This window comes from Vanacampus margaritifer, chromosome 5 (genome assembly GCF_051991255.1).
Source record: "Vanacampus margaritifer isolate UIUO_Vmar chromosome 5, RoL_Vmar_1.0, whole genome shotgun sequence".
In the NCBI taxonomy this organism is placed as follows: Eukaryota; Metazoa; Chordata; class Actinopteri; order Syngnathiformes; family Syngnathidae; genus Vanacampus; species Vanacampus margaritifer.
In genome coordinates this window covers 25,797,183-25,811,456 of record NC_135436.1, presented here as the reverse complement: position 1 = coordinate 25,811,456, position 14,274 = coordinate 25,797,183, and the positions used below count along the sequence as shown (strand labels likewise).

Genomic DNA, 14,274 nt, shown 5'->3' with positions numbered 1-14,274 from the left:
GTTGTGGTCGTCGGTGGGCTTGTCACGGTGTCGTGTGCCTGCGAGCTCCCTGACGTTCTCTCTCGGTTGAGAGCAACGCTAAAAACTTATCGTCTTCCTCACCACACAAAGAATAAGACGGAAAATTGTCCTGCTAAAGAAGACAAGAAATCCCACTGCCGACGTCACAGGCATTTTTGAGGTAAGCGCCTGGCTTTTCTTAACTTTTTAATCTTTTACATGTTTTAAATGTCTGTTCTTTTGCCACGTATGAGTTTACTTTCACTCTTGTCGCCTTGACAAAGTTCACATCACTGTGAAGTAAGTTAAATGGATTGAAGTCGTTAAAATTGGACATGTTGACATCGGAAAAATCGTCAAAAGAATGTGGCACATCGTGAAAGAAAAAAAAGTTGTATTGATAAATTCGTGTAAACAAGATCACTTCCTGTACGAAATTTCAAATTAAAAGTGAAAACTCGTTGCTAGTGTTTTTTTTTGTTTTGTTTTTGTTTTTTGGTAGCGGTTTCAGCTGTTACTATTTATTTCACGTTTTTTTTAGGGGGATTTGTTTTTTTAACTATGACCTAATTTGAACATGTACATCGAAAGTGGTGGGGATCAGTTTAGGGTTGTATTCCATCAGTTTACCACATTTTAATAATGTATGACCGAAAACAGTGCTTTTTTTTTCATTGTAGAGAAAAGTCATAAAGTTGGCGTTTCGTATGCAAATGAATTCATTCGTTCAGTCACATTATCTGATTACCTTGGAACTCACCTGCAGTTGTACTAACAATCAATCAGTAAACCTAAACAAAGTTGTTCTGTCCTATTTGGCCGGATTCCCCTGGAATGCACCTTTCGAGCAGTCGTTCAGTCACATAACATGGTCCTTGAACGCACCACAAGCTAGTTACAGTAAACTACAGTTTGGGCCCATGTTCTCAGCTACTCTTTGAATATTCAGTCAGATTCCATCTGGTGGTCCTTGAACACAACGCAGTTTGATGGTCCACGATAAAACTGTACAGCTCTTTTAAGTCTTGTTTATTTTGAAGATGGATTTCCTTTGGCTGCCATCTTTTTACATGTGACTTGACACGGCTCCAAACCACTTGAAAGGGGGGGAAAAAGTTCCCTTTTCAGTCACAAGACAACTTAAAGCAAAAGTTCTATTTTGGTGGCATGTGATTAAAAAAAAAGGGAAGAATATGAAGTTTGAACATCTGTTCTGCGGGTGGTGGCCGCTTTGAGCCACACTCTCTATCTCTTGCCTTATCTTCATGTCTTCATAAACTGTTTAACTTCACACATGTAGAAAAAAAAAGAAGCGTATTTTGTCATCTCTGATGTATGTCAGAAGCGTCGGGATGGTGGTGGCTTACGAGGGCCAATCGTTCACCGCCTTGCGGAAACAGTGTCGCCAAAATGGCCTCCTGTTTGAGGACCCCCTGTTCCCCGCCACTGACCAATCGCTCTTCTACCAGGGCAACCGCATCGGCAACGTCGTCTGGAAGAGGCCGCAGGTACCGCTTGCCATTTGTGCGAATGTTCAAATCGGACAAAATGGCAATAGTGTATGAGAGTGAGAGTGAGAGTGAGAGTGTGTGTGTGTGTGTGTGGTTTTTATGTTCTCTGTCATTTAGTTGCCAAGCTTTCAGGCTCCGTGTGGTTCATGCGACATAATAAGAGGGGTGTTTCCTTGTTCTGTTTCTTGGTTCCTTTCCTCACTGTGTTTCCTTTTCCCATGTTCCCTTCTTTAGTGTGTCTTTGTTTCCTTGTTTCCTTTGTATATGTCCTTGTGTCGTTTCCTTGATTGTTTGTGCATTTCCTTAACAAATTGATCAGGTGCGTGTGTGTGTATATCGTAAATAAACGCATGTATGTGCTTGCTTCGCCTTGGTTGAGTGACTGCGCCGCCCACTAAGATGACATCCTTGTACAAGCTAAGTAAAAAAAGTAGCAGCAGGCGTTTAACGTTCTTCTCTTATTGACTTTTCTTTTCTTTCCCACTTTGAGCAGGAGTTATGCCGAGAGCCGCACCTTTTTGTGGACGGCCTGAGTGCACATGACCTCCACCAAGGCCAGCTGGGAAACTGTTGGTTCGTGGCAGCCTGCTCCACGCTGGCGTCACGAGATAGCCTATGGCAGAAGGTCAGCCATCTTGTTTGTTAACACGCTAACCGATTCGCCACACACAACAGCAGCCCTCACCTACATCGTTGACAAGCTACGCAAATCTTTGTAGCATTGTCAAATCTGACATGATTAAGTGATAATAGCAAAATTAAGAAAGATGTTATTAAATATTTATAGCCTGATTAAATCAGACATGATTAAAAATTAAAGCATTAGTAAATCTGATTTTTATATACAGTTATAGCATTGTTGAATCAGGTATTAAATAATTAGAGCATAAGATATTATTAAAAAATACAAATTTAGCATGAATAATTGTGACATTTTTAAATGGAATATGATTGAATAAGAAATTATTTAAAAAATTGTAGCGTGTTTAAATAAGATCTAAAAATACTTAATGCATGATTCAATGAATTATAGCACAATTTAATCAGATATTACCATACAATTGTAGCATGATTAAATTAGATAATTAAATCTTTGTAGCATTGTAAAATCTGACACGATTAAATGATAATAGCAAAATTAAGCAAGATATTATTAAATAATTATAATATATTATATAAATAATTATATTACATCAGACGTGATTAAAAATTAAAGCATTATTAAATCAGAGTTTTAATACAATTATAGCATTATTAAATTAAGTATTAAATAAGATAATTAAGTAAGTAATTATTTAAAAAAATGTATTTAGCCTGAATAATAATGACATTTTTTAAAATTGAAATAAAATTGAATAATATTATTTATTTTTTAATTCTAGCATGTTTAAATAAGATCTAAAAATACTTGATACATGATTCAATTAATTTTAGACATTAAAAATAAATTTTAGCCTGAGCAATTACAACATATTTAATTTAAGATGAATAATTGTGACATATTAAAAAATATATATATATAAAATAAAAAAAAATAAGGAAATTATACCATGAATAAATAAGATGTTAAAAATAATTATACACCTGAATTAAAAAATGATTAAATAATCATTGTGATTAAATCAGACAGTATTAATAAAACAAATACAGGTGTGCTTACATAAGATTTATTCATATATTTCCATACACAAATCATCAGTTTTACGACACAAGTGTTTCTAGTTGACTGGCCGGAACACAAGCTTCATTCGTGGGAGGAAAAAGCCAGCGAGCACTGCAGCTCGGCCGCCTCGGCGCCGTCCTTGAAGGCGAACAGGAAGTACATGACCTTGCGCACCTTGGCCAGTTCGGCGATCCTCTCCCCGAACTCCTGCATGTCGGCCTCCAGCCACTTGAGCCCGGCGCCGTCGGGGTCGTCGGCGCCGCGCCAGAAGGTGCCGACGGGCTCCAGGAGCTGGCGCGTCATCAGGTGGGTGAGGTCGGGCGTCCAGTGCTGCGAGATGCCCGTGACGGTGAACCGCCCGCGCCCGCCCATCGACACGTTCCAGCGGCGGAAGCTCAAATCCTGCTGCCGGAAGTCCAGCCGGTAGACGGCCTCGTGGGGCAGCAGCAGCCGCTCGCCGTCCTGACGCTTTTGGGCCGAGCACTGAAGAGACGACACGCGCCGACGCATCTTCTGTGGGATCGCAGCAACAGATTCATTTTCAACACTCAATCAGTCACGGCTGTGGTTGCTTAGGCCATTTTGTTGCTGTGATTTTCCGCCATCTTGTGGCATGCTGGTCAAGGGACTATGTTGAAGTGAATGGAGGGGATTCATTTCGATAGAAGTGGTGCTTTGCCACCATCTTGTTGCATATTTGTGTCAAGGGACTTTGTGGAAGTGAGCGGAGGAGCGTCATTTAGACAAAAATAGTGCTTTGGCACTATTTTATGCCATGTTAGTAGTGAGGAACTCTCAAGTAAGTTGAGTTTCATTTAGATAAAAATAGTGATTTGCTGCTATCTTGTGGGATGTTGGTGCTGTATTGAAGTGAGTTGAGGAGCTTCATTTAGACAAAAGTAGTGTTTTCTTAACTATCTTGTATTATCTCTTTGCCAGGGAAATTGAAGTGAGTTCAGGCGTTTCATTCTGACAAAAGTACACTTTTTTTGCCATCTTGTATCATTTTGGTACCAAGGAACTATTTTGAAGCGAGTTGAGGAGCTTCATTTAGACTAAAATCGTAGTTTACTGCCATCTTGTGGCAAGTTGGGGCCATCTTGTGGCAGCTATATGTAATCATAAAACTTTTTAGTGCGATTGTCAATTACTTCTGAATTTTCACCATTTGCGGTAGGGTCAATAAATAAATATTTAAATAATAAGTAAATTAAATAAATAATTATGGTATGATTAAACCAGTACAAGACACTATTAATCTATTAAGAACATGATTAGATAATATTATTAAATATTTATAATATTATGAGGCATTCTCACATTACATTATTAAGTAAAGCAGTCAAAATAAAATATAAAATAAAATATTAAAAAATAATATAGAAAATAAAATATAGAAAAATATAGTAAGAAATAAATAATAAATACATAAATAATTATGGTATGATTAAACCAGTCCAAGACACTATTAATCTATTAGGAAAATTATTAAATAATATTGAGGCATTCTCACTTTACATTAAGTGAAGCAGTCAAAATAAAATATAAAATAAAATATAGAAAAATATAGTAAAAAATAATAAAGAAAGAAAGAGAAATTAATTAATTAATTATGATTAAACCAGTCAGAGACACTATTATTCTATTGAGAAAATGATTAAATAATATTATTAAATATTTATAATATTATAAGGCATTCTCACAGTACATTATTAAGTAAAGCAGTCATTTAGAAAAATGTAGTAAGAAGATTTGAAATGCTTCCATTTCCATATTTGTTTGAATAATTGTATTACATTTTTTGCTGAAAAAGCAAAACCTTCACCTCCGTCAGCGCCACGTCCTCTTTAAATTCCAGTACGATGAAGTCGGACGCCGCTCCCGCTTCCTCCATGTCCCGCCGCCGTCCTCTCGGGATGGATGTCTGAATAGTTCTGAATGGCTGAATGCGGATGGACGGACGGACGGACGGACGGATGAGTGGGTGGATGTGATGACGGATCGGATGCTATGAGGCATCTCTGATGGACTTTTTGCTTTTTGTCTCTCTCTCCTCTCCACTTTTGCACCTCCCACCTTCCATTTCCACATCTATTTCCATCACACACACACACACACACACACACACACACACACACACACACACACACACACACACACACACACACACACACACACACGCACGCACGCAGGCCCGCAGGCGACATTGCATTGATTGACCCTCACATTAGCAGAGAGGACATGACATCAATGTTTTTGTCAACTTATGTAACTTTGTAAATGGCACAATAGTTCCCCCCCCCCAAAAAAAAAAACAATTTAAATTGGGGGTGTAAAGTAAGAATGAGGGAGTCGCGTGTGTGTGTGTGTTGTTGCCAGGCAACAGGTGGCGCTGATGACGTACAGCAGGGAACTCTGGGAGTTTCCCGGCGCCTCCTGGGGATGCCTCTGCTCAATGGATCACTTATTTCTTTATTTATATCAATCTGAGTGTGTGCGCTCCAGCGAACATGTTGGTGTGTCACCATGATGCGTCGGGATGATGTCGCCTTTTGGAAAGCAGCTTGCCGAGCGAACCGAACCCTCGCATGTTCATGGTTTGGCATTTGCGAAATTTCTTTTGGTGCAACATATTACTCGTTATTTGTGCTCAAGACAAAGCCATGTCTAATAAAAAAAAATATTGCTTTGGCGCCAAATGTTGTATCTGTTCTAAATGTACAATAAAAAATTGAGGTTTTCATACTCTTGTTAACAAAAGCAGAAAAAATGTTCAACTAATAGGAATAGTTCAAATGAATTTTTGACGTCTATAGCCGTCAATGGCAGTGAATGAGTTAATTTTGAATGAATGTCTCACAAAGAACCTTGTGGATTAAAACAAAGACAACATTTGAAAGTCAATAGTCAATATTCTCTTATGTGTTCAAGTGAAGAGTCTAACCTTTTGGAAATGTCAGACAAACTAATAAATTTCACCACATTTCATCACTTTTTTACATTTTATTTGGAAAAATGTCACGTTTGAGACGGCACATGACCAAAGTGAACCAATCACAAGCTTCAGCTTTTAGAAGCAGGAAGTGATTAAAAAACAAAAACAATGCTTGCTTTTGAGGTAATTTTTCAAATGTATCTAAAATTGTAATTGAATTATATAATCTCATTACATGTAATTAGTTACTTTCCCAAACTGCCGCCCATTACACAGTGCAGTACAAATGATTGTGATTTCCCGTGACAGGTCATTCCCGACTGGCAAGATCAGGAGTGGGACAAAAACCGTCCTGCATTGTACGCCGGCATCTTCCACTTCCGCTTCTGGAGATTCGGCGAGTGGGCCGACGTGGTGATCGACGACCGGCTGCCCACCATCAACGGCAAGCTGGTCTACTGCCACTCTAACGACTCCAACGAGTTCTGGAGCGCCCTGGTGGAGAAGGCCTACGCCAAGTACGTAAGCCGACGCCCACTTCCTGTTAGCGTTAGCTCTCACACCAGCAAAATACAACACGCTTGTGTTTTCATCATGGTTAGCGTGAAAAAGGTAACGTAGCATACTTGCAATCCACATCTTTACTCCCAAAAATGTGGACATCCTTTCGCTGCGGCGTGAACTGAAGTCCGGTCATCGTTCCAGGACGTGCGGCTGCTACGAGGCGCTGGACGGCGGCAACACGGCAGACGCGCTGGTGGACTTCACGGGCGGCGTGTCGCAGTCCATATGCATCAGTGAAAGCGGCTCCAACGACAGCGAGGAGAATCAAGCCGAGCTGTTCAAGCGAGTCGTCAAAGTACACGAGAGAGGAGGGCTCATCAGCGCCTCCGTAGAGGTGAACATCTGATTGGATGGATTTTTAATTGTGAACTCCCAACATTTCCTATTGTACCCTGCTATAAAAATAGATTTCATTTTTTTTTTTTTAACAGTATTCAGGCAAATGAAATCCATCTGCTTATTTTATGACAATCACACCATGTTTTTGTGGTTCAATTTAAAAAAAAAACAAGGTAGTCTTTTAAAAAAAAAATATATATATATTTATATATATTGGATAATAATTTAAAAAAATACATTTTTATAATTAATTAAGTGCTTATTTTTTTATTACTAACCTCACAAAATGTAAATAAAATAAAATAATGGGGAAATAAATCCTAGAAAAAATTGTGGGGAAAATACTCAAAATATAGGGAAAAAAATTGAATTAAAAAAACGTGCAAATCTCGAATCTTGTAATATCAGTTATCACCATTCACCACTAAATGGCAGACATGGCTTAGTTGCACCAGAGCTATATATAGAGAGAGTTTCTCAAGCATTTGACCAATCATGCTGTAATTGGTCAACTGCTGGTCACATACATGACATATGGACGCCATCTTGTTACCCTCCGAAACCGAGTTGGCCAAAATTTTGAGTGAGTTGATTTTTGCAAAAATAAGACACAAAATTGATGACAAGGAATAGTGGAACGGTTTGGTGGTTGGTTTTTAATTAACTTCAATGAGGAGTAATGATTTTACAGTTACGAACTCTGTCGCAGAACCAATTAAACCCGTAAGTCTCGGTACCCATGGAACTCTCCTTTCAAGACTTGTCGTTAACCGCCAGTGGGTGGCGCTAATGTCACTTACCATATTTTGATGTCCTTTAGGCGAGCAGCTCGTCCGACATGGAGGCCCGCATGCCCAACGGCCTGGTCAAAGGTCACGCCTACGGCGTGACGGACGTTCGTCGCGTGCGTCTAGGTCACGGCTTGCTGGCCTTTTTCAAGTCAAATAAACTCGAAATGATACGGCTGAGGAACCCTTGGGGGCGCAGCGAGTGGAACGGACCCTGGAGCGACAGGTGATTAAAATTTCTAATCGTAATTAATCGCATGACTTCAATAATTAACTCACAATTAATCGCAAATGTTACATCTTTTCTAAATGTACAATAAAAAAAATTCTCTCTGAGTTCATACACTCTAAAAACTGTTGGGTCAAAAGTAACCCAATTATGGATCAAAAATGGGCCGATCCACTTTATGGGTTAATTTGACCCAACTTTCTTGGTTGTTTTATACAAAGTGACCCATTTTTTTGTATTAGTAATAAGTACTTATTTTAAACTAAAAGACCCAATTTCTTGACTCAAAGTTGGGTCAAATTGACTCAAGTAGAGGATCGATCCATTTTTTACCCAACTGTTTTTAGAGAGTACTCTTGTTAAATTAAAGTGGGAAAAAATGTTTAACTAATTGAAATATGGCTGCATCTTTTAGTCAATGATACAGTAATTTCATAATAATTCATAAAAATGAGCTAAAATTCAAAAAGATGTACTAAACGAGTGTAATATTTATTTAAGTAGAAGTAATTCTTCTGCTACTAGATGGCATAATTGCATTTGTAACACATTGGTGAGAGCTCAGTGCATTTTTCTTTTCATATTAACTCAAAATTAACGTAATTTTGACACCCCTAATATATATATATATATATATATATATATATATATATTCTGTGCTCACAGTTCAGAAGAGTGGAAAAAGGTCAGTAGCAGTGAACGTGAGAAGATGGGCGTCGTCATGCAGAACGATGGAGAGTTCTGGTGAGCGTCCCCGCAATGTCGCCCCCTGGTGGGCGGCCATGTTTATTGACACCCCCGACGTCATCTCTTGCCCGGCTCGTCCTCACGCAGGATGACGTTCAGCGACTTCATCTCCAACTTCACGCACCTCATCCTGTGCCGCTTGATCAACACGTCGTACCTGAGCGTCCACAAGACCTGGGCGGAGGTGAGCCTGCGCGGCTCCTGGAGTCGCCATGGCGACGCGCTGCAGAACCGGGCCGGGGGGTGCGCTAACAATAAGCACACCTTCCTCCAAAACCCTCAGGTGCACACTACTTTCCAATAATTGGCACAGTTGCCCCAATCGGTCCACAAATTGCTCGATTGTCCAACGTTTGGCGTGTTTGTGTCGCAGTACATCTTCGACGTGACCAAAAGCGAGGACGAGGCTCTCATCTGTCTGCAGCAGAAGGACCGCAGGGCCTCGCTGAGAGAAGGACGAGGAGAGAACCTGGCCATCGGCTTTGAAATACACAAGGTCGGGGAGGCGGGGTTAACCCTCGACTGCTCGCCAGCCAATCACAGGGCAAATGTCGACTGAGGTGCAGTTCTGCTTCACTAGTAGCATACAGTTGTCTTACTAGTGACACCTATATCGCCTAATGGTGCACTAGCACAGGGGTGGCCAAGTTCGGTCCTCGAGAGCCACTATCCAGCCTGTTTTCCATGTTTCTCTCCACTAACACACCTGATTCATGATCAGGATCGTTGTCAGGCTTCTGCAAAGCTTGCTGATGAGCTGATCATTAGAATCAGCTGCGCTGAAGGAGGAAGACATGGAAAACAGGCTGGATAGTGGCTCTCGAGGACCGAACTTGGCCACCCCTGCACTAGTAGAACAATTGTGTGTGACTACTACTAGTAGCACACACTAGTAAGGACAGCTTCGGCTTACTAGTGGGACAACTACATGTTGCTAATAAAGTAAGCTACCGGTAATAATGTTTTTTTTTTGGTGGTACTAGTAGGCCAAGAAGGCTACTAGTGCACGACACATGCGTACTAGTTCGCCTGTTAACATTTCCAGTGCAGAACACTAGTAACATTTAACTGCGTGTTCCTCGTGGTGTTTACAGGTGGAGTTGAATCGGAAGTACCGTATGCACGCCCCCCAGCAAAAGGTGGCTGGCAGTCCCTATAGCAACGCCAGGTCTGTATGGAAAAGCCGAACCGCCCCCCCAAAAAAAAATTCTTGTCAGCCCCGCTAGTCTAAATACGGTATTTTGGTTAATATTGCATTAGTGGATTAGGAGTTCAGCAGCAAAATCCAGCAGTTTTTATCAATATCAGAAGGCGGCCGTTTTGCCACTTGCTCAGCTCTCAGCTAACAACCAATCAAAGCTCAGCTACAGAAAACAGGTGAGCTGTGATTGGTCGTTGCCTGAGCCCTGCGCAACTGTGATGTCATCTTCAGTCGACAGCAAGTGGCAAAATGGCCGCCTCATGAGATGGATGAAACTACATTTTATGTTTACAAAACCAAACAAAAACTAGTGGCCATTTTGCTACTTGCTGTCGACTGAAGATGGCATCACAGGTGCTCAGCTCTCAGGTAACGACCAATCACAGCTCAGCTACAGAAAACAGGTGAGCTGTGATTGGTCATTGCCTGAGCCCTGCGCAACTGTGATGTCATCTTCAGTCGACAGCAAGTGACAAAATGGCCGCCCCCTGAGATGGATAAAAAACGCTGGATTTTGCTGCATAACTCATAATCCACAAATGTAATATTAATCAGAATGTTGCAAATGTATTTTTTTTCTGACAATATTATTCTATTAGTGCGCCGAATTGTCTTACTAGTGAAGAAAAAGAGTCTACTAGTACATGGATATGAAATCAAATCTCAAATGTCTTTCCATAGGTCTGCGTTCCTGCGCGTGGACCTGAAAGAGGGCCGCTACGTCATCCTGCCAACCACCTTTGACCCCAACCAGGAGGGAGACTTCCTGTTGCGCGTCTTCACCGATGTGCCTTCACACTGCAAGTATGAAGGCGATATTTGTGTGTGTGTGTAATATGGACATGCAATAGATATTTTTTTTTAAACACAAGAAAATAAAAGTGAATTAAATTTTTAATTAAATTTTTTTAAGATTTTAATATTACAAATATAACAAACACAGCACAGTACGGTATATAAACTCCTCATGCACTTCAAACGAACTGTGGACGGTTCAGTTGCTGTTTGTTTACTTTTGAGATTTGTTGTTGTAGCGGCCACTTACTGTAGGTTGAAATCTCTCATGGCTGAAAGCGTCGCTAAGCAAAAAGGACGAAATTTTGGGGGTTGACTATAATGAGTTTCATGTGTCGTGTGCTGCAGGGAGCTGCGTGAGGATGAGCCCCCTCGCACCTGCTGGACGGGTTTGTGTGGTTTCCCAACGCTGGTCACGCAAGTACATGTCCTCCAAGCCAAGTCACTGGGTGGTAAGATTGCAAGATTATAGTGGACCTGTAATATTTTTAGAGAAATATTAAGTTGACATTTTGGTGATTGTGAATTAGGAATAAATGAGGATAAGTGTTTTAGATAATCGATGGAAGGTAATGTTGGTGAAAGTGTAATTCACCACTAGGTGGAGCCACTACATTAACTTATTTCCTTAACTTTATTTCATTTTTGTTCCTTTGAAGAAAATATTTTCTTGAGTAATGATGTCTTTACTTAAACTAAAAAAAAAAAAAAAAATTAAATGTATTTTTATTTATCTATGTTTCATCGTATAATTTTAAATTTTATTTTGATGGATTTAAAAAAATCCTTCCTTGTAAGAACATTTATATATTTATTTTGAAATATTGAATTTATTTTTCTTTTTTTCCTCCCAAGATATTTTAAAATATTTTTTGTAGTTTATAGACTTAACTGCATTATTATTAGTAAAATTTTAAACCATGATGATATTTCAAATTGAATGTGTTTTATTTAGCAAATTAAATGTTTAATTTAATTAATTTGGTTTAGTTTCACTTTTATTGCATTGATTCATTTTATTTTTTTAAAATATATATTCTTTAATATTTCCCTTATCTAGTTTTAAATCATTAATTTGTTTAATCTTTTATGCAATATTATTTTTTGGGGGGTTTGCATTTATATTTTGTTGTTTTTCATTTCATTCTATCATTTCTTGACATTTTATTTCTGTTCCACTACAATACGTTTTCACCCAATTAAGTTCAATGCATTTAGTTATTTAATTGTCATTTAGTTCATTTTATTGCATTTGTGTTTTTAATGTTCATGTTTTACTCCGATTTGATTTCTATTGTTTGGCATTTTACTTGGACTGATCCATTTTGTAATTTCACGATCTTTTGTGTGTTCATGTGCGTGCGCAGGTAGCGACACGTACTTGACCATTCGCTGCGAAGGCCACACGGTTCGCTCCGCCGTCCACAGCGGCACGCGCAATCCCGACTTCGACACCAAGGGGATCTTCTACCGCAAGGACGACAGCGGGTCGATCGTCATTCAGGTGCGTGCGCGTGCGTGTGCGCGTGTTGTTGAAAATGTTGACCTTGTTGTGGTGTCAGGTGTACAACAGCAACAGGCTGACGGACTCGTTCCTGGGCGAGGTGACGCTGTCCACCAAGCCGGGCGACATCAGGCAGACGTTGCACCTGCGGGCCAAAAGCGGCCGCCGGGACGAGCTGCCTGGCACCCTCAACATCGCCATGGTGACCAGCGCCGTGCTCACTAGCATCTGAGACATCGCCACCACTACTCTCTTCCTCTTTATTCCACTTGATTCTCTTTTTTTAATTGTTTTTTTCCCCCATTACATTTCTTTGTTTTTTTTTTATTTTACATTGTTGTTTGTCATTTCATTGAGTTTTATTTTTCATTGTTTAATTTTGTAAGTTCATTTGTTCATTCAAAACACATTGCATTTTATTTTTTCCTTTACTTAATTTTGTTGATGTCTTCTTTCTTTAATTTGAGTTTTTAATTTCATTTTTGCTTTACTTAATTTGATTAGTTTTTAATTTTTTGATTATTCCATCTTTTAAATTATATTGTATTTCATTCTATTGTTTACTTTTATTTTGTAACAGTTTTATTTTTTTTTCACGTATTTGATTTGGTTTCCGTTTTACTTTTATCTGTTTTTTTTATGTTTATTGTTTTATCTTTGTATTTCACATTTTTTTGTTTTTTCCATTTTATCTTTAATTTTGTTTTAATTTTATTTCATTTTTTTATTTCATTCATTTTTTTCCAAATTTTTAACCAAAAATATTGCAACTTATAAATTATTCTTTATTCCAATACTTTATTTTTATATCAAATTTATATTTTAACCTTTATTCTATGTTGTAATTTTAAAATAATTACATTTGACTTTTCATTAACTTTAATTTCATTCAATTAATATTTCATTTCTTATATATTTTATAAATATCATCTTTTTTAAATTTTTTTTAAATGTATCTTTAAAAACATTTTTTATCTTGAAACACGTTTACTGTAGTGACACATTTCATTCATTTGAAGATTATTATTATTATTCAACTTTTTATGAATTTAAATGATTTCATGTTGTTATCAAGAATGATTTTTTCAAGTAGCCAGTTTACATGCAGTACATTATGACAATTTCTTTCGGCAGTGACTTGTCATCTGTCAATCATCAGGCACCTTACCGATGGTTGGTTGTTGTTTTACCTTTGTCTCCGCCCACTTGAGTGTCTGGAGCTGTTACAAGTACCACTATTATTATTGATGCAAAAATATGAAGTAAAGTGTCAAAATGTCAACATTTTAAATGTTCAATTGTAGGTTTATAACCATGAAATAGCCCAGAATGCTTTGCACTTTGATGCCATTGTTTACGCGTGTATACATTTCAAAATGCCAATATCTGCTTTGTCCACTCTTTTATTAAACTCATTTATTACTTATTTATTTTTATTCATCCATAACTGTTCTTATGAATAAGTCACGTATTACTTGATTATTACTCATTTCCAAACGTATCATGGTTTTAATGTATTTATGGCTACTCCATCCATCCATCATCTACCGATTATCCGGGTTCGGGTCGCAGGGGCAGCAGCTTCAGCAGGGAAGCCTAGACTTCCCTCTCCCCAGCCACTTCAACCAGCTCCTCCGACGGGATCCCAAAGCGTTCCCGCGCCAGCCGAGAGACATATGGTTTACATGGAGCCATGTATTCCGATTAGAATGAATCCAAACGGCCAAACGGAAATGTTCCATATAAACACCTCAATCGAAATGAAAAGGCTGAATCCGAATAGAATTCCATTCGGAATCACAGGGGTGGTATATTCTTTTCGTCAATCCGAACGAACGTCATGTCCACTTCATTCAGAATGGCGAGGCTCCGTCCGGCATGCGCATGCGCTGTCTTGACGTAAACGCGTCTTGACGTCATCGTTCCCGCCCACATATATGGCGGCGTCTCCCCAAAGCTTGTCTGCGAGGGGAGAACTTGTTTTTAAGCACTTAAAAC

At 38.9% G+C, this 14,274-nt stretch overlaps 2 protein-coding genes across 3 annotated transcripts; one reads left to right on the top strand and one right to left on the bottom strand.

Annotated features, from left to right (window-relative positions):
- The first annotated feature begins 31 nt into the window (after positions 1–31).
- Positions 32–13,702, top strand: capn5a (calpain 5a). 2 transcript variants are annotated; one of them, XM_077565443.1, is made up of 14 exons: positions 32–181; positions 1,346–1,508; positions 2,005–2,136; positions 6,419–6,627; positions 6,815–7,007; positions 7,833–8,026; positions 8,696–8,773; positions 8,864–9,059; positions 9,150–9,272; positions 9,871–9,944; positions 10,659–10,781; positions 11,121–11,224; positions 12,140–12,276; positions 12,335–13,702. In XM_077565443.1, exons 2-14 carry the CDS (start codon positions 1,353–1,355, stop codon positions 12,506–12,508), a joined length of 1,893 nt encoding a protein of 630 aa, XP_077421569.1. In that variant the 5' UTR covers positions 32–181; positions 1,346–1,352; the 3' UTR covers positions 12,509–13,702. The 2 variants fall into 2 exon arrangements, with proteins under 2 accessions (XP_077421569.1, XP_077421568.1); XM_077565442.1 differs by having other exon boundaries at positions 33–181; positions 1,343–1,508.
- On the bottom strand, positions 3,163–5,210 carry ompa (olfactory marker protein a). The gene is made up of 2 exons (XM_077565460.1): positions 5,000–5,210; positions 3,163–3,687 (listed from the first exon to the last, which is right to left on the bottom strand). Exons 1-2 carry the CDS (start codon positions 5,066–5,068, stop codon positions 3,256–3,258), a joined length of 501 nt encoding a protein of 166 aa, XP_077421586.1. The 5' UTR covers positions 5,069–5,210; the 3' UTR covers positions 3,163–3,255.
- Positions 13,703–14,274: the final 572 nt, after the last annotated feature.

Excerpts from the sequence above, each read along its gene's own strand:
- capn5a (XM_077565443.1), top strand. The coding sequence starts at position 1,353 with ATGGTGGTGGCTTACGAGGGCCAATCGTTCACCGCCTTGCGGAAACAG. Across the intron at positions 8,027-8,695 it reads AACGGACCCTGGAGCGACAG|TTCAGAAGAGTGGAAAAAGG; the intron begins GTGATTAAAATT and ends CTGTGCTCACAG. Across the intron at positions 9,273-9,870 it reads TCGGCTTTGAAATACACAAG|GTGGAGTTGAATCGGAAGTA; the intron begins GTCGGGGAGGCG and ends TGGTGTTTACAG.
- ompa (XM_077565460.1), bottom strand. The coding sequence starts at position 5,068 with ATGGAGGAAGCGGGAGCGGCGTCCGACTTCATCGTACTGGAATTTAAA. Across the intron at positions 3,688-4,999 it reads AGGACGTGGCGCTGACGGAG|AAGATGCGTCGGCGCGTGTC; the intron begins GTGAAGGTTTTG and ends GCGATCCCACAG.